Below are 24,936 nucleotides of genomic sequence, written 5' to 3' on the forward strand. Positions count from 1 at the left end.
GAAGAAAGAAAGGAACCGCCATTAAAAATAGTTTTTCACATTTTTAATCCAATACAATATTAGTGTATTCAGTTACGAACCATAAATTTAATGTGGGAATATGGAACGCGATACATAAACACATCAGTAGATGAGAAGTGACTTCAATTCCCTTCACCATGACAACCAGGAAGTGAGGTTGTGATGTGGTCCAAAACATGAGGAGATGTGAAATGGACTTAAATCTTAATTTTCGACGGGAAACCGCAATTTAAACCTTATTAAAGCGCAATTTCAAGAATGGAAATTTTAAGGTACCAAGTCGTCTTATGCATATTGCTTCTATATCCAACGGCGTATGTTGCAGAGCAAGTTCTGAGTCAACAATCTGCAGTACATTCTAGTGATGACGCTGGAGGTAATGGGGGACAAGAACATAATGGTAATGTTGGCGACACCAAACAATCACAATCAAACAGCAATACAGCGCTGTCTTCCGACCAGCGGTTGGTAGCTGGCCACCCGGAGACAACCAGGTGAGAACAACCGTAGCAAGCTAACATCATACATAGTGCATATCTGTAGTGAGCCTGCTAGCTAGCATACGTTCGCTACCTAGCTTACTAGCTAAAGTGTGACGCTTGTCTGATAGAGTTAACGTTATAGAGTCGCTATTTATGTATGCTGCGCTACGTTGGTAAATTAGGTAGCTTGCTAACTTAAGTGTCTAAGACCTTAACCGCTGCAATATCTCTATACAGATGAGCCTATACATAGACATAGCCAAAAAATTTGCGATTTAACAGGATATGCAGTTACATTTATTTTTTGAGAAAGATGGCAATGCCATTATTAAACAGAAATTAATCATATCTGGATCTTGTTTTCTTAACATCAGGTGTCAGTTTCTCTCGCCTTCCTGATTGAGAATGTAGGCTACTGTATGTCCAGCTTGGGTTATCATTTCCCACCAAACGTCATCATGGCGAAGTTTTACAGTTGAATCTGCATTTGTTGCTGCCTCTGTACTAAATGTTGTGTGAAAAGCTAAATCTCTTGCTGCGTTTAGTGTAATGTCGAGGACTGCATTCAGTCTCCACTTGGATGTAAATTTATGTAAATATTCAAATAATGCTGAATAATTCTTACAATGAAGAGGGAGTTACACACAGCGTGTAGCATTATCCCAAAGATGACTTTCAAATGGGCCACACTCATCTTGAATATCTCTTGTTGCCGCAGGCTCAATGATACAGAAAACGCCAGCAATGAGTCATTTCACACCACTGCTGTTGCTAAGGCGACCACCCCTGCACCGCCAACCCCCAAGCCCATTCTGCCAGTGCAAACGGGGGTCAAAGCCCAGGAGGAGGAGCAGTCCAGCGGGATGACCATCTTTTTCAGTTTGCTGGTCATTGGTGAGTAGCGGTTGTCATAAGGAGATCTCCCCTTCTGATCCCTATATTCCATACTGATCCCCACTCATCATTTCATCATTTAAGTTCCCATTGGCAGGATGTTGTGGCACATAGGGAGGGAACAAATCGCTCCCACATCAGGCATCAGGAACAGTGATGCCTGTGCAGTGGAGAGTTAGGAAACTTTACCCAGAGGGCACAAATGACATGAATCATGACACACAATATATAGGCCTATATCTTGGATAGACAACCTTGCTCCTGTCTACATTGATATGCCTCATTAACAACTGACGTACAAAGCATGCATGGATGTATGTTACAAGGCTCAGTGTCACAGATCCAGGGGAAATTAAAAGCCATGCTAGACAGAGTGTATGTGTGTGTAATGAACACCTTAAATTAGGCAGATGAATTCTATGTGCTGTGTTCTCAATCTGCTACTAATGTTTGGAAGGTGTTGATAAAAACTGAAAAGCTGGTGTTGACATAGGACTGAATGTTGTTCTGTTCGTTTGACATGCTGAAGTTCCAGAACAAGAGCTCCATGTCATTTTGGGGTATAATTAGATCTTCAGGGATAAAATGATGTGCTGTTCACTGAGGTGGATGTTGATCGTACACTGTGAGATCTCATGTAGGTACGCCTACAGACTAGCATCTCATCTCATTGGTATATGTTTTTGTGACTCCGCAAGGATGTGTTCCTCTTTGAGTTGCAGTTGGCATGCTTCTATGTATGATATGTTTGTTTTGCTGCAACAGCTCACTACTCAACACTGAAAAGTACTGTCTTTTGGCATGCTAATCTGAACATCTCTAGCAAGAAATTTGGTGCTGTGTAGTATTTCTTCTACTGTAATTTGAAATGAAGAGCCAATGTTACAGTGCTAATGACATAACTAATATAGCAGTATTGGACATTAACTTAGATTAGGACTTAGAAGGACTGTTAGATTAAGACTGGGTGTTGGAAGTCTAGCACGCCTTGTACTGAGAACCTTAAGTGCCTTCCACACTAATGGCTAATTTTTGCAGGGTTTTAAAATAAATATGCAGCCGTATTCCACTGTAAGCAGTGGTGTCTTTTACAACACCTCTGCTGGCACCACTCGACGTTTTACTCTTTTTAGTATTTTGTTTGATTATTCAAGTTGGTGTGATTTCTGTCTTGTCTGTTGCCGATGTCTGCCCTACTACGGGGGGTAGTCCATTCAGTAGCTTGCCCAAAAATCGCAAGAGCTGTCCAAGAGCTGGTCAAACGGTGTTACAGTGGTAGAAGTAGTGTAACAGTCATGGCTATCATAAACAAATTGTTACAGGCAAACTTTGGTTTTGGAGACATGAACCGATATTTTTACATACACAGGTATTTATAGTATCTTGGTTATGTTCATTATGTTTGGGAAGCATAGGGTTTAATTTAATTTCGTGCTTCATGACTGCAAAGGCCTTTGGGTTGAGCTCATGGAAGATTTCAAATGAACTTTTGGTATGCTAACTAGAGTGCTCCACTTCAGTGACATCATTATTTATTTTCCATGCACTCCTTTGACCTTTGCTGCTATGTGCACATGGTTTGTTTATGATACAGCATATATGGGGGGAGCAGGGGACAAGTTTTCACTTTATCTATTTGCATAGTTCACACCTTGCACTTAATGTACCCTTATCACTATATAGGAAGGGAAGGGTTGACACTAGATAGGAAAAGTCTGTGAATCGGAGGTATCCGTCATGTTAAAGGAATTCAGTCAATCTGAAGTCAAAGTCAAAGTTTGTGACATAGTGGAAAATAACGTTGCTAAATAACACCTGACATTCTTTCAACACAGATCTGCAATCCCATAAAAGTTGCAGCAATATTGTGAATATATTAAGCTGTGACCACATGTAATGTACTAAATAGTTTTGTCAGAGGGCTAAAATAAAAAAGATATATTATTGTACTGTACAATAACATGAATTGCTCATTTAAGCCACTGTAGCATCAGAAGACATCTTCACACTGTTTGTTTCTCCCATCTCTCTACAGGTATTTGCATCATATTGGTGCACCTACTTATTAAGTACAAACTACATTTTTTGCCAGAGAGTGTTGCGGTTGTGTCTCTGGGTAAGTGCTGCATCAGTTACATTTACTACGTGGGCCAGAAACCCAAAGCCTATTATTGCAGTTATTGCCTTGTTTTGCTTTCTTTTATTCTTTAATTCTCTATATTCTTTATATTTAAAAGAGTGTGTTAAGTTAAAGGTTTGTTTTGAGAGGTTGGTAAAGAATTTTACATTCTGATTCCATTTTTGTGTTCTCTCCCATTATGTATTCATTTAATATTGATTCCAGCAGATGTAGAACTTATTATTAAAAGTGCAGTGCGCTTTTCTGACATAAAGTAAGTGTAGCAGGAAGTATGTAGGAGCTCTTCCTCCTCTCGCTCCATTGTTTGTGTTTCCTCTGTTGTTCCTCTGTTCCACCCTGTCTTTCCTCTCCTTCTAATTAGCTGCTCTGCCGAAGTGTTGAAACTGGAGAGCTGCCCCCCCCACCTCTACCCCCACTGGTGAATTTTTGCCATCCATTGGCATGTCCGTAGGGTCTCCTGAAGCTGTAATAAAATAGCACACACTCTCCACAGTGGAACAACAACATTGTTTCCATTAGGCCTGCACGATATGAGGAAAATCTGCAATGTGCGATAACATTGTTCATATTGTGATGACGATATGAGTTGCAATAAATAAACAAATATTGAAGTGTGCAGATTAGCTATACAGTTCCTATGTCTTTCTGCTTTTTTAGGTACACTGCTAACATAGACCCCAAACATTGAATTGCCTATGCCCTCTGAATAAAGAAATGAAATGGGTTTATTGAACAAATTGCACATGAATACCCAACCAATTAAACAGACCATTAATTTAAATAAGAAATTATAACTATAAGAAATGAAAGTTTAATTTCCCCTCTTCCCTTTAAAATATTTCTTCTAAGCCAGAGGTGCCCAAAATCTTTCCTATGAAGGGCCAAAAATTAATCTGGATCGAGGGCCGTGGGCCAAAAAATGTTGATGTTATGTGAAATTGTATTACATTAAAATGTAGTATATTTTATAGAAAATTAACATTCTAAATCTAAAATAAAATTTCAAAATGATAAAAACACTACTCTTTAATCTGTTTAACAGTAGTTTTATTAATTTGCAGAGATGATTGTCAAAAACATAAAACATCAATAAGCTTCTTTTTGGGAGCATAAAAGTATTTAAAAGGAAAGACACCTTTCTGACAGAAAGTGCATGCAACTCAAGGTGCTTTAGAAAATTTGAAAGTTGAAAACAACTGTATTGTCCACCTTCGTAATCGAGTGGAAATTTGATTTCAGCTTGAAAAATTGACAAAAATATAAAGTTAAACATCATAGTGACAACACTGAATAACAAATCAATATTGGATATTAAGTTTACACTGAGTTAACTGAGTAAGTTACATGTCATCACAAAATGCCCCCATATGGTAGCTAATGAGCCACAATGTCAAAACATATTAACGAAAATTAGCTTCTCATTCACAGGTCACTCGGAAAAATTTGGTAATTTCGTTTTATAGTAACGTTGGCTAACTAATAACACCAACAACAGATTATTGGTTGGAAATACAACAGAATCCGCTAACCCGGGCTGCCAGGTTTGGTATAATTATTTTGCCTAATTGGTATTTTAGCCATCAATGTCAACACCTGTTCCTGCACAGAAATAGCCACAGTTTGTTTCCACGGTTAGCAGTTTATTGTAAGTAAACACTTGGCAGAGTGGTTTTTTAGTGCTTTCTCCAAAGCGAACCTTGTCGGGAATCGGTTTTGATAGCGTGTAACACGATTTCAGCTTTTTATGTGACATCACTTGAAATCAGACTGGGAACCCTATAGAAAAGGCCGACTGTAGTTTATCACAAAGACATGCTTTAGTGCATTTTATTTCCTATTCAACCAGCGCTCGCTATGCCCCTGCCCCTTTCCGCTCATTGGTGGAACATCTGTTTTAAGGGGTGCTTCATCTTACCTGGAAGAATGTGGTGGCGGGAGCGCATAGGTCAAATGTTCGCATGCTGAGTGTGAATGCGTGGCGCGAGTAAATAAAATGATTTTTTTTTTTTATTCATCGCATTTCAGGCAGTCTTTTGCAATGTGTTTATCGCGCACGTTCATATCGCGATGAGGATGAAAATACGATTTATTGGTCAGCGCTAGTTTCCAAACATACTACCATCACCTGAGAGAGTTCAAATTAACAAAAAGGATCAAACAAACAAAAAAAGAGAAAGTTGAACTGGTCATCAGTTTTCCAGTTTGCCAGTCTGTTGTTGCTGGACAAGTAGTATATGTTGTGATATTATTTAAATCTTCAGAATGACAAAAAGGAAGTGTTCCGTCATCAAAGGAGGCCTTTTTACTGGTGTGATGCTCACAAGACTGTTCAGAAGCCTTTTCGCTGTCGCCTTATGTCCCTGCATTTATTCTGGGCTCCTTCTCCTCAAGTCTGTTTCACTCTCTGTTGTGTCATGCCTTTGAAATGCCTGTCAGCCTTCTTGTTAAACATCTCATTAGGAAAAAAGCTGACAGGCTGGTGTGTGTATCCCCAGAGAGCATGCAATTGCCATAGCAGAGCGTACAGTCTTGAAAGTGTCTCGGTCCTCACATGGCAGTGCACAGGACATAAACTAGTGGTTCCATTTGGCTGCTGTTTTTAGGGAGATTGAAATGAGAACATGTTTGTGCACCCTTATTTCAAAAGTAGGTGAAGTACACTAACTGCAGTATTTCTAATTCTTATTTTCCTTTCACCCCCTAAATGCCATGTGGCTGCCTTCTCACTCTTGTTTTTAAGATTATAATGATAGTCTGCAAAATTGATCACAAAACTGGTAGCTGCAACTGCCAATCTGATTTTGCTCCTTCGTTGTGTTTCTTCATGTGTTCCAGGTATCATAATGGGAGCTTTCATAAAGATTATAGAGTTTCAGGAGCTGGCCAATTGGAAGGTAGGTGATTTACTTGAATCCAATGATTGTCATTTTTTTTCCCTTTTCTTCTTTGTCTGTTCAGTGGATCCAAAGATGAGGGAAGCTGCCAGACCTTGACTGGCTCTGTTGGCAACGCGTTCACTTTGAGTGCAAAAGCCTGGGTTCAAAACTGGCTGCGTTTTTTTTGCCAGCAATGTCCCGAGAATCAATAGCTTTGCAACCAATGGCTTCATTTGGCCAGTAATAGGGGTGGATAAGTCAGCTAAGGCTTCCTTGTCTCACCACGCTCAGGCACCTTGTGATTCATCAAGTTGCCCACAGGTTGCTTAGGTAACGTCAATGCAGTTAGCACCTCTGTTGTAGTGTGGAGTGTGACTTGTGAATAATAGCAGTTAGTGCATTTGAGTGAACTCACCACTCCAGCACGAGTGCAAAAACTGCTGGGTGAGGTGGGCCTAATGTACAGTTGACGATTGCAAAACAAGGTTGCATAAGGGGGGAAAAGAAAAGGACAGCTGCATCTCCACTGTGACCGTGTGCACAGAGCCGTCAAAGGTAGGGTCTTGTGGATTCCTGCGGTAGAGTATACACTGCTGTCCTTCCTTGGCATGATGTCGGTTTGCTTGCAAATTGGAAGGCCCATTTTGACACCCAAGGACACACACTTATCATCTAACACTAACAGGGCTTATGAATTTTATCTTGCAGCCTTAGGTTTGGTCACTTTAACTCTTTCAATCCTGGTCGATCTGTAGTAATGAATGAGCAAATGGTCATCTTTTTCTGGAATGAAACCCTGACCTTTTGGTTCCGCGCATACTTGATTGCCCTCTGAGTTTTCTCCGACGTGCTGGCAGCGGTACAAAGTTAACCCCACTTTGTGACTTTTCTGTGTTAGTTCTCCAGGGAGAAAGCTTGTTTGCCACCTCTCGTTTTTGCCCTCTATGCACCTCTAGGTTTCTTTCTCTGCCTGCTGCTCTCTGGTCGATTTCTCTCCTAGTCCACAGGCTTTAATTAACATTCTTTTCAGGATGCGAACCAGTGAAGCAGGGTATCTCCACGGCTTCTGCACAGAAGTGACCATTGTTCCGGGCCTGGGGGGCTCAGTGCTGAGTCACCAGGCCGGGTAACAGGAGATGTTTCTTGGCTCATTGGCTTCAGCAACTGCAAGGGACAAGCTGGCCAGCCTGTTCTAGTTACAGTGCTCTGGTTCTTACTACGTAACATTACGCATAATGTTACTGGGCTCCTTGGTTGTACAGATAGTCCCCAGGTTATGTATTCCTTGACATATGTAAACTTGACTTTACATAAACCCCCTTATATGAAATATTAAAGTATATAAATATTTAAAAATCAGAGATGCATAGCATTTACTGAAGTAGTACTTATGTTTATGAGAGAGTGTGGTACGATTGCGCTGCTCGCTTATGTTGGTAGGGGATACTTATACAAATGGAAGTCTCAAAATTAAATCCAAGTTGTGTTGTTACTTTGAGAATGTATATAAATGTACGGCATGAATAAAATAAGAGTTATGCAGTGACTTCCAGAATATAACCCTCAAGTGACCTGGGGACTGTCTGTGAAGCAGTTGTAGGGAGATCAAAACTGCTGCCTTCTGTTGTCAAGGTGGACACCCACCATTGCGTCCGTGACCTGAGAATTTTGTATTTTGCAGAGGTCTAAACTAAAAATGGTATACTGTAACACACAGAAAATAGGGCAGGTAACCACTACGCATCTGAAACTTTACTTTGATTATTGTTCCATCATTTATTTATTTATGTATTTATTTATTTATTGATTTGTATTTTATTTATTTTATATCTTCTCAGCTAAAGCTCCTGTGCAGGGCACCTTACAGAAATTACATTGCAAATGCATGCATCTGGATGGATAGTTACAGAGGCTCTTTCTGAAGCTATTTCATCAAGTCACTGGCCCAGTTTTTTGCACCCTGTGAGGGTCTGCCAGCCACCACCAGCACACATATCACACCGCAGCCCAGCAAACCCCACATCTTTTTTTTTATTTTGTTAGTTCAAGCAGCAAGCCTCTCTGTTTCTGTTGTCCTCATTCCCAGTGTGTGTGTACACAGAAATTGAGTGCTACTTTCATCTTGCACTGCTCTCTTTAATATGTGTAAGGAGGGGGGGTGCATTTAGTCATTCTGTCCTCGGGACTTCACAGCATGCTGCCAAGGACACGAGTCTTCAGGCGACTTCTGTGTTCCTCTTTCCAGCCCCCCCCTTCAGACTTAATTATGTTCTGTCTGTTTGATAGCTTTTAACAGGACCCATTAAGACTCCACTTTAATATGCTTTATTTTTATGGTTGCTGTTATGGATGTGTCGCTTTGTTGCTTTATTCTGTTGTGGAGCTCAGGAGGGAAACCGACACAAACGCCCTACGCCTAGAGAGATCTTTTTAATTGTGTTCTTTTTTGGACCTCCTGGTTTTCCCATGTGATGTCATACTGTTCTTCATTATAGCTCTGCCTAAGGGAAACAGTTCCTCGGAAAACACCAAAGCACGTACAGTCTCCCTCTTTCTCCCCCTTTCTCTCTCTCATAAGAACATAAGCAGTTTAATGATGGGAACGGGTCGTTCAGTCCAGCTAGGCTCATCATTTTATCTGTAGGCTGGGACTGTGTCAAGCCTGGTCTTGAACACTTTGTCTCCGCTTCCATTACAAATCCTGGCAAGCTATTCAATGCATTTATAACTCTCTGAGTAGAAAAAAATACACCCTAGTATCATTATGAAATTTGCCTTAAACTAATTCCTCTCACACTTCTTCTGTCTTTATATCTCTCTCTGTTGGTCCCTGGATCCCTCTTTGAACTTTGAAAGGTCCCACCTCATATTTTGTTTGGGACTGCTGTGACAGAAAACTTCCTTTCTCTGAGAGGCACAGGGTGTGTCCTTAGAGCTGTTACGCATGTATAGTGTGCATTTCCTGTTCTCTGCAGTAGGATTTTACAGCTCTTTGTTTACTTAAGTTTAATGATGGGTGGGTGTGGTCATTGGTAGTCTTAGTGTTTTCCTTAAACTCTATTATGAATAATATCATCTTCCCCCTTTACAGCAGAAAATAGTCATTCATGTTGACAGCACAAGGGCCATGACAACAGAGAACATGTTTGGAGGGGAGTACCACAAAAAGCCAACATTGTTACGTGTAATGGGAAAGTGACGTGTTCTGATGAGTGAAATCATTAAACAGTCACATGGGAAGTCATGCAGCAGATTAGAGCTTTAAACAGGGAGTGGAACTAGCGTTCATCACAGTGAAAATCCAGAAACCAGCCCCTGCACTCTTAGTTCTAGGGAAACAACAGTGAGTAACCATGAGTTAGGATTGAAATGCTCCACTGCAAGGCTAAATGAACATTGTTTCAAAATGTGCCAGTGCAATCTGGAGGCTCTACTGGTTGGGTGGGTTGCAGGGTGTGGGCTGGCCTCATACCCCTGCAGAGTTCCAGCAGGGGAGAGGCAGCAAGCTTGGGCGAGAGGAGAACCCGACAGGGATTCCAGAGCGCCTCCCTCCCAATAAGCGCTGTGGTGATTTGGTGTGACAGCAAGCCACAGGCCCCACACAGACCATCTCCCCTTCTCCCACACCTCTCTGAATCCACTACACTGGAAGGAACTCTGATAACAGAGGAACTCAGATTAGTTTTAAAATAGACTTACATCCCCCACCAAGAACCAGATTTGATGCACTCACAGCTCCTCTTGGAGATAACTGTTTTAGTTTTAAGTGTTGGGTCATGGGTCAGTTGCACACTTCTTTTGTTCACATTAGTATGTGTGTATGACTGAAATGTTAATTACTGTATTGTATCAATTTCATTGGCTAAAAGGTAGCAGTTTTACACTGATGGCAGTGTGTATTTAATGTAGTAACACTGCAGAGTTTTAGATCACATGTGATCATAGTACTTAACGCATCTTCAGTCTGCGCTATTTCACAAAGTTATTGTAGCGTTCTTGGGAATTATTGTCTCACCAAGTCTGTGGTGGCTCTTACATGAGCCAGTTTTAAGATTTAACCAGTGCATGTTTATTAATTATGAATAACATTTTATATGTAAATTTGCAAACTGCCTTTAAGAATGTTTTGTCAAATGCAATTAAGTATAATAATGTCTATCTTACTCGATTAATATGCTGGGCATAAGCAATCGGAGAATATTTTACAGTGCTTAACAGTGCTCATCTGGATGCGTTTTTGTCTGGCAGGAAGAGGAGATGTTTCGGCCCAACATGTTCTTCCTCCTCTTGCTTCCACCCATCATCTTTGAGTCTGGATATTCACTCCACAAGGTGAGGTTTTAGGGCCCAGGGGCGCCCCCAAAAATGCAGATGACACTTAAGTCCATGGCAAAGTACATAAACTTTAAAAACTGAAGGGTGCTGTGGAAAAAGGGTATTTGGTTAAACCCTATTTTGGTGTCATGGGATGCATGACAATAATTATGTGATAGATGTCATTCCCATGCAGAGAATAGAAGACACATCTGAAAGTATTCATATCTTTCACAAGCAAAACTCAGCAGATTACTGAGGTTGTTGTGCAGCACGTGAAAGAGTAATGTTCTTTTCCTTCCCTAGGGAAACTTCTTCCAAAATATTGGATCCATCACCCTGTTTGCTGTAATTGGTACAGCCATTTCTGCTTTCATTGTTGGAGGGGGAATCTACTTCTTGGGACAGGTAATACCAGCTTCTTGTTTGATGTGGTGTCTGTATGTGGTAACATGCCTTAAAGTGTGGGAAAGCAAACACAACACCGGTTTGTCTTTCTTTTTCATGCAGGCAGATGTCATTTACAAAATGACTATGACCGACAGGTAAGAATACCATTTCACATTGTTGTTAGTGTGCTAACTTCTTTGATTGCTCTCTTGTACATTGCTTGATTTATGTAATGCAGACATGATTTTTCTATGTTATTAAATATTGTGCAGTTGTGTAGGGGTTTTCTGTTGAAAAATGAATGGGATCTGGGGTTGAAGTAAGTCATTAAGGTGTACCCATGTGATTGTTTTGTCCAATGAGGGACCTACAATTCATGCTCTCCTGTTCTGCTATACTGCAAAATCAGGCTTTTAGGCCTTGCCAGATATGAACATTCTGGAGTTTTTTTCTGATGGCGAGTGGTACTTGCAAATGAATGCAGTCAATAAGGTTGTCACCATCTATCCTGATGGTGTGAATAAAGGCCCATTTCTCTCTCATTTTTCTCTCTGTGATGTGACATTCTAGGGCCCTTATTGAAAGGATGAAACTTGTGGGCATTCCTGAATTTCAGCTAGTGCTGCGTAGCATGCTACCTGACTTAGACCCTCAGGAATGCAAACTCTAAATCATGTTTTATATGAGTGCCAAACCTAATGTAGCTGATGTTGCATAGGAACCGTACCATGGCATTGGATAGTTGACAGCAGTGAGTGTGACACCAACCACAAACACCTAGGCTGTTGGGTGAAGAAAATGTTGTCTTCCGTGTGCGTGCGTGCATGCGTGCGTGCGCGTGTGTGTGTGCATGTTTTCTTCATCCTCTCTGCTTACTCTCCCTCTCTCCAGCTTTGCCTTCGGCTCCCTCATCTCTGCTGTGGACCCTGTGGCTACCATCGCCATCTTCAATGCGCTCAACATTGACCCCGTTCTCAACATGTTGGTGTTCGGAGAGAGCATACTCAACGACGCTGTCTCCATCGTGCTCACCAAGTAGGTCACCCCCAACCCCACCCCCCCCACCACACACACTCACACACTCACACAATCCTCTCCTGCAGGATGAGACCCTGCAAATGCACTGTGGTGTGGATCCCCCACCACTATTTAGACCGTACACTCACATATTCTGTGCTAGCATATATGGGCTGCGAAGATCATCCAATAAGAGATTGTGGTTGCCTTTCTCGCTTTGACCAATTTCTGAACACCAGGGTTGCTTTCCTGTCATTGCTGCTGAATGCGCTCACGTGTGAACTCACCACAGCCACCGCATCACTCAGGAAGAGGTCTTTCTCATCAGATGCGTCACTTTTTATTTTTAAAGACACATGGATATCAGCCAGTGGTCACATGGTCTCTAGCAGGATAGAGGGCTTTTGTGGCATCAGAGTTATTTGAATTTGTAGGGCTATTCCTTCATCACCGGTGGCATGACCGTATGCAGCTTTAAATCTCATGTTGACGTAAAAAACAGTGGGAAGGACACACAGCGGTCAGCCTAACCAGCTTTTGCAAGTTGTGCGATACTCACTGAATGGAAAGGCAGGAGGGGTGGAAATGCACCAAAATGCAGGTGAAAACTGATGCATGCACAGATGGCGGAAATGAAGCGAAAGACCAGGGTGAAACTGCTGAGGCGTAATGCATGCAGCCAGCCAGGCTGACTGGAGGAGGCCGTCTCAAAATCGGTGATGGTGTTGTGACGTGTGTGGTCATCTGAGTGGTTTTCTTCAACATGACTTAAAATAGACAGCGACCCAAAACTCCACCGCTCAAACAGTCAAATAAATTTAGTTACACTCACCTTACTTGACACATTTAGGAAATATCTTACAACCCGTGTATACAGCGTAGCCCTGTTCTTCATACTTTTTAGTGCAATTCATGCAAGCAAATACATCTTATTCATTGTAGCGTATGTCCTGTTTTTGTATTATTTTCAAAGCGCTTTTCAGCACGCCCCCTAGCATATGTGTGTTTTAACTGGCAAACCAGGCGAGCTGTGAGGCAGGTGGATAGTGTAAGACATCAGACACCATACAGCTGCCTGATGGTCTGGTTTAACAGGATGAGTGAGTCTGGCTTCGGTGTGACCTGGGCTGCTCCTTGTCTCTCTCTATCCCTCTCTCTCTCTCTCTATCTCTGTGTGACAGTCACACCCAGGGTTGTCAGGATTAATGGCCACCACAGCCTCACATGCGTGGGAAGCACATAAATAATGGATACACGAAGGAGCTGGCTGCGAAACTGCTGCGTTCCTAGAGAGCAAGGCTCACTTTCACATTACGTCAGTCACCTGTGTTGAAACACTGAGCTAAGACCTTAATCCAGTACGACTACCTTATAATTATAATGAATATTATTGTTGTTGGTAGTGGTGGTGGTGGTAAAATAGTTATTCATTTTAATGTTATTATATACCGTCACTAAGGACTAAAACATTTTGATCAAACCTTACACATTTATACAGTATTGTACTTATTGTAGCACTCAGAAGAAGCACCTTGCTCCAGGGTACAACCGAGGTGTCCTGCAAGGATTGGAAAGCAACTTATACTTACAGATCTGGCCAAACCACCACCCCACGTTGCTTCATATGCTTTGTCTTATTCGATGAAGAGGTCAGGAAGTGTGGAAACTGGGAATTCAACATTGAAATCACCCAGAACATGTTGAGAAATGCATGTGATGCATGCAATGTTATTGCATGTGGGAAGGATAGCTGGGTTTGCCAGGATTCCCTGGCTCAACTCTGGCTCCATCTTGGGGTGTACTATGGTAGTGCAATAGCACAAATTATATATAAGGAAATGTAAAATGGGAAATAGAACAGATGTAGAAAAGGGCATTTCTTCTTCACATTTCTTTGTCTTTGTTTGTGCACACCACCCCCGCCTCTCATAGACCCTTTGTTTACAACTCAGTTGAAACCTGCCCAAACCGGTCCTGCTGCTCCCCTTATCAGCAGGACCCCCACAGGTACAAGGCACACCCACAAGGACAGCCCCCAGGTCACCATTTTCCCTCTGATCTGTCCATATCCTTTAGCCACCAACAGGGCCAAGGATTTGGGAAAATAGAAAGTAAAAGTAGTGGTGACCTCCCCTACCTCAGTACTGCACCAATTTCTGTGGGGTGAACTGGGGAGACCAAACCCTTAGGGACAGATAGTTGTGTGCCTCTGTGCCTATGAAACCGCACACAGCACACAACCAAACACACTACACACACTCCACACCGCACAAATCCCTCACTAAAGTTCTGAACCGAGAACCTGACTCCTGATGACACACCACTGCAACAGCAACCTTAGCCTTAACCCAGTTCACAGGTGAAACTGCCCCCCCCCTCAGTTTCAACAGTTATTTCACTTCATTGCCTTTACCTATTCACAAGTTATTCTTGGCAGTGCACTCCTTGCCAGCCCTGTTTTTGCAATTGTTGGCCTATTTGTGGAGAGCCCCTCACAGCAAACGCATCCCTTCCTGTTTCTGGACAGCACGGCAGAAGGCTTTGCTCATTCTGAGAACTCCACGGTGACAAGCTGGGAGACCTTCCTGCAGGCGCTCGGATACTTTCTGAAGATGTTCTTCGGCTCGGCCGCACTGGGCACGCTCACGGGCCTCATCTCTGCCATTGTATCCTCTGTTTTTGTGTGTGCGTGTGCGTGTGCGTGTGCGTGTGCATGTGTGCCTTTGTGTCCGGCATCCCTGATGAAGTATCAAGCCTTCTTGATGTCTTCTTCACTGTCTTCATCTCACAATCATAAAGTACTGTGGAAAGAAAAAGGGATCTGTAGAGCTTCAAATTTAAGGATTGTTTTAAGGTATTCTAATGCTGGTCTTTCCATATGCTTTGTAACCTTTTCCAATCCTGCTATTAGGATCTTTCTTAATGTCTCCATTTCTCTGCAGGTAGCTCTTAAGATACATGAACCATTCAGCAGTGTTCAGTGGCTACTCATTAATATTAATGGTATGCTTAAAGGCTTACCAAAACACCTCAGTCTTGTTGCAGAATTTTATTGCAGGACCCAAAGTAACAGGAGGAATAATCGTTGACCCTTGGAATCAGCAGGGTTTTAGAAATAAAGAGCTTCTTTTAAGAATACTGGGCTCCTTAACCCCGCCCTGCGTTTCAGTGTCTCAAACACTTTGACCTGAGAAAGACGCCTTCCCTGGAGTTCGGGATGATGATAATATTTGCATACCTTCCTTATGGACTGGCTGAGGGGATCAAATTATCCGGTAATTCAAACTGTCTCCTATTAAACTTTAAAATATTATTATTAAGAAATGTAATGATTTAATGCTCTTGTTGGCTTTACCTGCTAGTTTGTACCTTGCCTGGCCAACTGTTGAAACCTGGTCATGCAGTGCTTCAAATATCATTGACTCTGTATGGTTTTTTGCTTGTTTTGTATTGTACCTCACTTGCATGCTGCTTTGGTTGAAAGCATCTGCCAAATGAATAAATGTAAACGTAAATGTAAAAACCTCATTCCCCTGCAACACAATGTGCTTCTAATATTGTGTAGTCACAAACCTAGTCCAGCAGGGCTGTGGTGTGTAGAGCTGTCATTCCACTTAACTGCCTGAATGAAATCATCATCATTCTTATCCTGTGATTCGTTCAGTTTAAATTCCCATCCTAGTGAGCTGTGCAGGTAATTGCTATCTCCTCTCTCTCTCACTCTCTTCCTATATACCTCCCTTTGTTTTTCTAGGTATCATGGCCATCTTGTTCTCTGGGATCGTGATGTCACACTACACCCACCACAACCTGTCCCCCGTCACTCAGATCCTCATGCAGCAGACTCTGCGCACCGTGGCCTTCATGTGTGGTCAGTGCTGTTCTGTTCTTCGTTTCATTTCCCTCTCCCTCTCCCTCCCTCCCTCCCTGGTCAAGTATTATTTCAAGGATGCCCCCCTTCTCAATTCCACAGCCCTCCCCTTTCACCCTGAAGTGCAACCCAAACAGCAAAACATTTCATTTTTGTTTACTTGTGATGCCCCAGTCTCTCCCCTGCATCGGGCCTCTTTCCTCCTCGTCACATTGACACTGCAGCCCTCAGTTGTTTCTGCCCTTTGGCAGATCGATAGTATTCCACAGCTGTGATTTGTGTGGTGCCTAACGAATGTCACTGTGAGCCAATCTTTGGGAGACCACTGTAGCATCACTGCTGTCGGTAGTCATGTTACTGAGCGTGTGATGTGCACCAGGATTACGCATGCCACGCTCCTGTCCCTAGGCGTGGAAGCTGAGTCGGCCTTTTCTGATTGCTGCCTTTGGGGTGACAGCATCTCTGTGGCTTCTTGTCTCTGCAGAAACATGTGTTTTCGCCTTCCTGGGCCTGTCCATCTTCAGCTTCCCGCACAAGTTTGAGCTGTCCTTTGTGATCTGGTGCATAGTAAGTATGGTTGTGGAACAGCCACGCACCTCGCTGTGCTGATGAGGTGAACATACAGAGTTGCGAGGGCGTACACACCCCCGTCAATGGAGGTTTTCCTTAAGTCTGAAGCTACTGAATAACTGACTCGAAGGCCTGGTTCTGACCTGCCTCTCTGTCCTACAGGTCCTGGTGCTGGTGGGGCGGGCGGTCAATATCTTCCCTCTCTCCTTCCTGCTGAACTTCTTCCGTGACCACAAGATCACCCCCAAGATGATGTTTATTATGTGGTTCAGTGGTAAGAGCACGCCACTGTGACAAACCGGTTTTCTACTCAGTGGGTAGGTTTTTCTACTCAATGCAGTAGGTTCCCTGCTCAGTCGGTCTGTATTTGGGCATGCATGTTTTAGTGTGTGTTCATTATCATAGTATCAGATTAGAAGCACCAGAGGTCATTTTTACGTCGTCCCTCAACTGGGCGTTAAATATTTGCCGCTTTGCTGCAGTACATTCTCCTGTGCTTGGGATGCAGTAAGAATAACACAAATACAAAGTCGGCTGAAACACTGAGCAGAGGACTTCACAAAACGTAGGTGCTGAAATCCACAAATCATTAAGCAGATGCCTTTTAAGTGTAAAGTGGGTAAACAGATTCTCTTACCCAGAGCGACTTCCAAATAAGTGTATCACAATCATAATAATAGTTATCGGAAATTTACATTTATATTTATTTATTTAGCAGACGCTTTTATCCAAAGCGACGTACAAAAGTGCATACGGTAAGTATAGCGACAGTACGGGGACAGGATGTGTACAGTTCCACAATGAGACAGTTCTCAGCTGAGAGCAAAGTCTGTTTGAGGATACAGTACTATCAGATTTGTACAACTACAGCGTATAGGGCAACTAATACGATACACCTTCAAACAGCAAACTTCAACAACTTCAAACAGCGCAATGAGCATCAGGGTAAAGGCAGCGACAAGAAACAATTTACAACAGCACTGATTTGGGGGGGGCAGCAATTGTGTGCTGGGTCAGTCCAGGTAGAGTCTGAAGAGGTGCGTCTTCAAGCCCTGTCTGAAGGAATGGGGTGAAGGAGCTGTCCGTAGCGGGTCAGGGAGTTCGTTCCACCACTGGGGAGCGATGTAGGTGAAACGCCAGTGTCTGGCAGAAAGCGCACCTCCTGCCTTGACCATGCAAGGAGTGAGGCATCAAGTTGCTGCTGAGCGCAGGGGTCAGGCTGGTGTGTAGGGCTGGATGAGTTCTTGGAGGTAGGCAGGGGCTGTCCTGTTGATTGCAGATGTCTGTGAATGTGTGTTTACAAAGAGTGTGTAGGACAGGGTGTGACCATTATCAAAATATCCCAGTGTGATTGAAGACAGTGTTCCTTCACAGTACAACAGCGGACTCTTCATGTTAGGAATTCCAGCTGTAACACCACGTTTATCTGTTTCCGCTCACATTCCGAGAAGCTCTTTTGTCCCTCCGGGCAATCTGAGGCTTCACAGCTACGGCTCACCTCCCTCCTGAATTCTGAGAAGCACCGCCCTGATGCGTGGGACTGTGTTTTTAAAGTATTATTGTAGCTTTGGTTCTAGGGGTATTAGACTGGCTCCTGAGCAGAATGCCCACTTGCCACTCCTCCCTGATCCCAGCCTCTCGTCTCACCCCTTGGTGAGAACATTGTGCTGGCTCCATTTTGAATAGTGAGCAAGACACGCTAACAAATCCCCATGCCACATAAATGCTGTTACCTTAAATGGTGATTCACCGTGGTGATTCTTGCAATACTGAGGACGCTACTATGATTGAAAACTCTTTTCAGTAAATGCATTCATAAAAGATTGCCATTCAGTGCTTTTCATTAAGGCACTAGATTCAAACATTCCAGCACACTGCCGTCTTCAGCATATTCTGATGGCAAGTTGTTTAACCCCATTTTACGGCCTTGAGTATTTAGCCGGAATAATAATGGCATGGAGGCAAATAAATAAATAAATAAAATGAGTTGCTTTATCATTCACCTGGTATATAATATATCAGTTTTACACAGTTTTACAAACATAATGAATAAGCAGACTTCCTTGCTCATTGAACTCTTGAGTGCTAGCTTCTGTAGTCTTTGAGCTTACAGTAGCTGCCATTGGATAGACTATCAGTGCCCACTCGGTACACTTGGCTCTTAGCACTTAGCTCACTAATCCATAAAGCCTGAAAAGTGGTACAGAAAATAGATTTGTTAGTACCAAGTCTTGTATTTTCACTACATTGATAACATTACAGGATCACTTCTGCTTACTGAATATATCTCATATCTAGTAATTGGTAACCAGTTGTCTAACATTAGCCAGTCATTGTGCTCAGAGACCAAATGAAATGAAGTATGATACATTCAAATTCATAAACTACAGTAAATGCTAAGTTAGGTCCGTTTCCCGAATCACTGTGCAATAAATGGGTGATGTTTGATTAAATGAGAATTTGAAAATATGAACCAAAGTATCATACTGTGTTGCAGTTTGTTAATTCTTAGCACCTGAATTAGCCAATTGAATCCAGTCTTCTTACTTTGCTTCTTTGAGTAACAAATTCAAGTCTACATTTTTCTGTATGTAATATTATGAGTAAAAAGAAATAATACTGCAGCCATAAATTTTAGATGTAACCAAGGGGCAAATGAAACATGTTGCTGTTCCCACCTACAATATTGAATGACCAGGTTTCAGGGTGCAGTAGAGTTCAGGCCTGCAGTTCTCTGACATGGGCCTAATGGATATCCCCCCCAGGTCTCCGCGGTGCCATCCCTTATGCCCTGAGTCTCCACCTGGGCCTGGAGCCCCTGGAGAAGCGGCAGCTGATCGGTACCACCACCATCGTCATAGTCCTCTTCACCATCCTGCTGCTGGGTGGCGGCACCATGCCGCTCATCCGCCTGATGGACATCGCAGAGAGCCAATCACGGCGCAAGAACAAGAAGGACATCAACCTCAGCAAGACTGAGAAAATGGTAGGAGGGACACTTTGTTAAGCTTTGTGTAAAGGCAGTGGGTACGGCCTGGCACAGATCTGACCTATGATGCTTACACTGGTAGCGTAACACTACATGTAATACTAGTGTAATACTACATGTAATATTTAATACTACATACAGTCTTAGTATATTGTCAGAAGAATAATTAAATCTGAAAAAAGATCCTGCTGGCCATTCTGTGAGTTTTTATATAAGCTGAAATTCAATTTATCCCATTTGTTCCTTGTTTTTTAAACTGTAGTATGTAGATTAGGAGTTACATTCCAAAGTTAGTTCTGAAATGTTTCTACTGATGTTCACATTAATGGTATAATGAGTCTAATAATAAAAGGAATGTTGGAATGATCAATGCAAAATGTAACAGCTTTTAATGTAGAAATACTGTGGCTAGATTTTGTGTTTTCTGACAGGTCCCAAATAACTGTTGTCATATCCGAACTGTCACATGATAGACTCTTGAGTTTCTTGATTACAGTGTTCCCAGCCCAGAGTAAAGAAAAGATTGTAGATTTCCTGGCCTGCAGGACATCAAGATTGACAAGGATAAAATGAAGCATAAAACTATGAACACAAGAATTTTTTATGTCTGCCTTTTTATGTCTGTTTTTGAAACTGTTGAAGCCCTGCATTTTGCATGGTTGATATACCACACTCTCTGAAGTATGTCTGTGTCGTGCTCTAAATTGTCAGCATCTGTTTACCTCTGTCCTCCCACAGCAATGCGCTCTTGAAGTGTTGCCATTTCTTGCATCAGATGAAGTTTTGAGAATTAGGGGGTAGGCACTGTGTGAAGATGATGTGGAAATTTGGCATGGCAAGGTGTGTGTGTGTGTGTGTGTGTGTGTATTTATTTCTGTGTTCAGAGTTACACTGCTCTTGCCATGTCTCCCAGGGCAATGCCATAGAATCGGAGCACCTGTCTGAACTGACGGAGGAGGAGTATGAGGCTCAGATTTACCAGCGTCAGGACCTGAAGGGCTTCATGTGGCTGGACGCCAAGTACCTCAACCCTTTCTTCACCCGACGGCTCACTCAGGAGGTGACCTTTCCCCCTACCTCTGCCCCTTTCAGCCCCTTTCAGCGTCCACTTCCATTGCCCCCTCTATATTCCCCTCACCAGGGGAATGACCAGGGCTAAAAGTGTTATGAGTGTTAATGTTAAAATGGGGTTTAATTTACAGTACGTCCTTTAGTTTGTGCCTGCTGTTTCAGAGCGAGGGGCCAACCTGGTGTTTGTCTGTTTCTTCTAGGACCTGCTGCATGGCCGGATCCAGATGAAGACGCTGACTAACAAGTGGTACGAGGAGGTGCGGCAGGGTCCTTCAGGCTCGGAGGATGAGGAGGAGGAAGAGGAGGCGGAGCTGCTCTGAGTGGTCGCAGCCATGTAGGAGTCCAAGGAGAAAAGAGAGGGGGTGGGGACTGTGCCACTGGAGCATTCATCTCTGCCACCCCCTCCACTGGAATGAACCATTTGATGTGAACCAAAAAAAACAAAACAGTGAAAATGGAGAAAAGTTCAGAGAAGAGAAAACTCAAGCTGTGATAATCCGAAGAGCCTGGCACAACTGGAATTCATTAACACTATAAGCATACAATGGGAAGTGCAAGAAAGAAAATAGAAGGGGAATCTTCAAAAGAGAATATTCTACCAAAAAAAGCAATATGATTGCACCTTCCAGCATATAAATCCTCTTTTTATGTGCTTATTAATCTGTTTTTTATTAGTTTAAAATGTCATGGCCTGACAAAAAGTACCAATGAATGTTCTGGTGATGGGCATTGAATTCTGTTCTGTGAAGTTACATATTTATCTTTGTTTTTTATTTATAGGTTGATTTATTTTTATTTGGGTGGGGATGGGGCTTTTATAATAATGACGTATTTCCAGTGAGCGCTAAAAACTGTTCTGAAAATAGTTCTTATACTATATAATGTGTCGAAATGAAACGTTATGCGCCCTTAATGGAGCATTCTCTATCTGCTCTTTGTACTGCTTGAAGGAATGCTAAACTCATGACACTCGCAAGTGAGTTTGAGACATAAATCAGTGGTCTCCTGTGGTTGGTATTCCTCACATAAAAGGAGTATTTATAATGACTTTCCTCTTTTCGTGTGAGCTGGGAATGTCAACTAGATTCAGGCAGATTGTTATTGTCCGATCCCAGAGCATCATTATAATGTGATTTTTGCAAATTTGCTGTGATTGACCAAAATGTGATAAGTGGGGGTTTTCTTGTTTTAAAATGGGAAATGTGTCACAATGATTCAGTTATCACATGTAATTACTTTGCACATGTTATTCATTCTGGGTCAGATTTCCATGAATTTTTTCCCCTCTTCTGTAGAGGCCACTTTGTCTGTTTTGTGTGTCCAAACAAATGCTAATCCTTGGGATTAAGTAAAAGACTTTAGTTGTGGGTATATTTAGATTGAGCAGGAACAGGTTTTAACCTTGTTATCTTGTGTCATCCTTTCCATCGTGTGATGGCAGCTTTCCTAAAATACTATATTGGTATTATCTGTAGTCCTGGGCTTGGCTGAGCGTGTAAGGCAGTGATGGGGTAACCCCTGGCTTTCAGTCTTAAAGTGCTGTGTGCTTTTCAACAAAAGAAGAAAATGACCACAACAGTAATCTCTGAGGTTTCAGACCTGGCCCCTCTTAGACCCCCCGCCCTGATGCACTGTAAGGAACATTAGCACACAGTAAAAAAAAAAGTGTATTGAAGGCATTTCAAGCATGGTAAAACTAAGCCCTTAATATCTTGCAGGCGTGGTCAATTTATCAAGTGGTGTATTTGTACTGGAGCTGACTTGTGCCTGCAAAACATGAGGCAGTTATTGCAGCCGGTGTCTGGATGACTAACTGAAAGCAAAATTTCAACATCGTGAAAGCTTAGAGGATCTGGGGGAAGCTTTGCATGATGCAAATGAGAGTAGCAGAATGAGACAGGATCATTTTATCCAGTTTAAAGAGTGCAAATACTGTACAGCCAAATATGTAACAAATTAAATAATTCAGAACAGGAATAACTAGTATATCAACATTTACAAGCAGCCATAGATGAGCAGTGAAAAATTAATGAATTTGCACGTCAAAATTCCAAAAAAAAACCCAAATCGTTCCAGTATATGTATATGATGCAAAAGATGACAAATAATAGGGTAAATTCAGCAGTGATGGTGGTTTAACTCAATACTCCAGTTGAAGAGGTGCAGTCCTGGGAAGTGGATGTGTTAGTTTTTCATTTGTTAGGTTCTCTTTCCCAGATTTCCATTGCTAAATTTGTCTTTGTTTGAATGTTGCACGCTGACAATGATGGGAATTCCTTACGGCACTCACCGACACCTCCTTTCCTGTTGCATGGCATCCACTAGAGGGAGCCGAGGCCTCTGTGTTTGTCAAATTTCCAATGTGATTTATATTTCCAATTTTTATGATACACAACCCCCATTTAATTATTTGCAACTTGATTTCTTCCAAAACAACTGCAAAAATGCCCTTAACCAGTTATCCAACAGCAGTGTTCCTCCTTGGGTTAAAACCGTAGGGTCTCAGCCGTTTGCCAGAAAGACGGTGAGCTTAGGGGCTAATGTCACTTGCCGCAGTATAACAGGGAGCTTTGACAAAACATAGGAAGAGATTTTGAGTGTAAGAAACTGGTTTTGATATGAGAAGAAGTGATAATTTAAAAAAACAGCCATTTCCTCTGGAGGTGTATTTGTTACAAGCAACCCTGGCAGTGACCCTACTGATCAGATTCACTCACTCATTTCTCAGATTTCTGACCACTGTAGAGCTAGGAAACACAAATGAGTCAGCAGACAAGACGGAACTGACATGGAGAAATTTGCCTGTCCCCAACGAATGATTAAAACAGAAGGGCAGAGGTGTCTTTTATGGCCGTCGATGAGGGGCGGGTGAGGGAATGCACTGGGTCCCACAGAAAGCTGTGACTGCACGCAGCTCTGGCCACACTGTGCAGAGCACTGTGTCCTGCAGGGGGCAGCAGCACCTCTTCTCTCTCTGTCTTGCTCCCTCTATTTACTACCTTCTTTCCTACTCTCTCTGTTGCTCCCTCTATTTTGCTGCTGTTGTCACCCTCTTACTCACCTCTCCGGCTTGTTTCCTCTGTTTCCCTACCCTTGTCACCCTCTGTCTTACTCCCCTGTCTTTAAGTCACTCCCTATATTTCTCTACCTTTGCCATCCTCTCTTACTCCCCCCTCTCTGTCTCCCTTGCGCCGTCTTCTTCCTCTGTCAGCCTCTAACTCCCATGTCTTCCTCTCACTCCTCTATTCGTCTGTCTCTGTCGCTCTCCCTCTTACTTTCCTGGCTGTATGTCTCTCCCTCTGCCAGTGCTGTGCCTTGGGCTGGCAGTCGGTGGGCTACATGCTCTGCTGCGTGGATCCAGAGGGGTGCACACCGGCATTACTGCTGGGGGGGGGCTTTTTCAGTGAAGTGAGGAGTTGAATCTAAAACATTTTTTTTTTTGTGTGTCAGGGCCATCGAAGAATAGAATGTCAGGCTTCACTGGTATTCATTCATTAATGAGCCAGATGTGAACTGATTTCAGTCAGAGCGATCTGTCATGGTTACAAAATGTCACCAAACCACGTACCTGCAGACTGAGGGACCCGTCCAACGCAGGCGAGTGCTTATTCATTTCCAGGAAGGAGAAATAACTCAGACCACATTAACCCTTTGTCTGGACCGCGAAATCTCAGCAATCAACAGTCTCATTGTAATAGTTGCTGTGTTTTGAATGGCTCCTGGGACTTGCACAAACACTACAAGACATAAAACAATGTACTACTAGTTTGGGGAATTATTTCAAAGGGTGGGGGGCTGGGGGTGCGCAGGGTGGGGACCTGCTCCATGGCTCTTAGATCTCTTTTTAAATGGCAAATGCAAATGGCCTGCTTCGAGGCTGACAAATGATAGGGGATAAATACCGCACTGGTCACTGACTGATGATGTATGGAGGATATCTTGGCACCACTTGACTGAGGTGAAGGAGAGTGATGATCAGGGGGAACAAGATCTCTCAAGTGCTGCACATCCAGAGAGAATGTCGCATCACGTCAAAAGCAAATCTGTCTTTCCTTTGCCCTCTGCAGTTCCGTTCCATTGTAGATGTATTTTTTCCACAGTGCATGCCTTCATAATATTTGGGTGTAAGTAAAATTTTTTTCATGCACCAGATTTACTTAACCTGCATTGGCGACTCTTGCTGGGCCTTTCCTGTTAACCACCAGAGAATAGCATCAGGGTGCTGAGTACATAGAGCATAGTGGTCTCTGGTGTCCTAACCTTGCATCACCAATTTGAGAACCAAACATACTTCTTTACTC

General features: G+C 42.7%; 1 protein-coding gene across 2 annotated transcripts; it reads left to right on the forward strand.

The window, feature by feature from the left end:
- The first annotated feature begins 183 nt into the window (after window positions 1–183).
- On the forward strand, window positions 184–22,637 carry slc9a8 (solute carrier family 9 member 8). 2 transcript variants are annotated; one of them, XM_036534274.1, is made up of 16 exons: window positions 184–515; window positions 1,222–1,397; window positions 3,433–3,513; window positions 6,373–6,431; window positions 10,662–10,745; window positions 11,034–11,135; window positions 11,238–11,272; window positions 12,009–12,152; window positions 14,662–14,800; window positions 15,304–15,409; window positions 15,889–16,005; window positions 16,490–16,572; window positions 16,738–16,849; window positions 19,341–19,561; window positions 20,478–20,624; window positions 20,836–22,637. In XM_036534274.1, the coding sequence occupies exons 1-16, from the start codon at window positions 280–282 to the stop codon at window positions 20,953–20,955; spliced, it is 1,962 nt and encodes a 653-aa protein (XP_036390167.1). In that variant the 5' UTR covers window positions 184–279; the 3' UTR covers window positions 20,956–22,637. The 2 variants fall into 2 exon arrangements, with proteins under 2 accessions (XP_036390167.1, XP_036390166.1); XM_036534273.1 differs by having other exon boundaries at window positions 11,034–11,272.
- Window positions 22,638–24,936: the final 2,299 nt, after the last annotated feature.

The sequence above is a fragment of the Megalops cyprinoides genome, chromosome 7 (assembly GCF_013368585.1).
Source record: "Megalops cyprinoides isolate fMegCyp1 chromosome 7, fMegCyp1.pri, whole genome shotgun sequence".
Taxonomy (NCBI): Eukaryota; Metazoa; Chordata; class Actinopteri; order Elopiformes; family Megalopidae; genus Megalops; species Megalops cyprinoides.

Excerpts from the sequence above, each read along its gene's own strand:
- slc9a8 (XM_036534273.1), top strand. The coding sequence starts at position 280 with ATGGAAATTTTAAGGTACCAAGTCGTCTTATGCATATTGCTTCTATAT. Across the intron at positions 1,398-3,432 it reads TTTCAGTTTGCTGGTCATTG|GTATTTGCATCATATTGGTG; the intron begins GTGAGTAGCGGT and ends ATCTCTCTACAG. Across the intron at positions 10,746-11,033 it reads CTGGATATTCACTCCACAAG|GGAAACTTCTTCCAAAATAT; the intron begins GTGAGGTTTTAG and ends TTCCTTCCCTAG.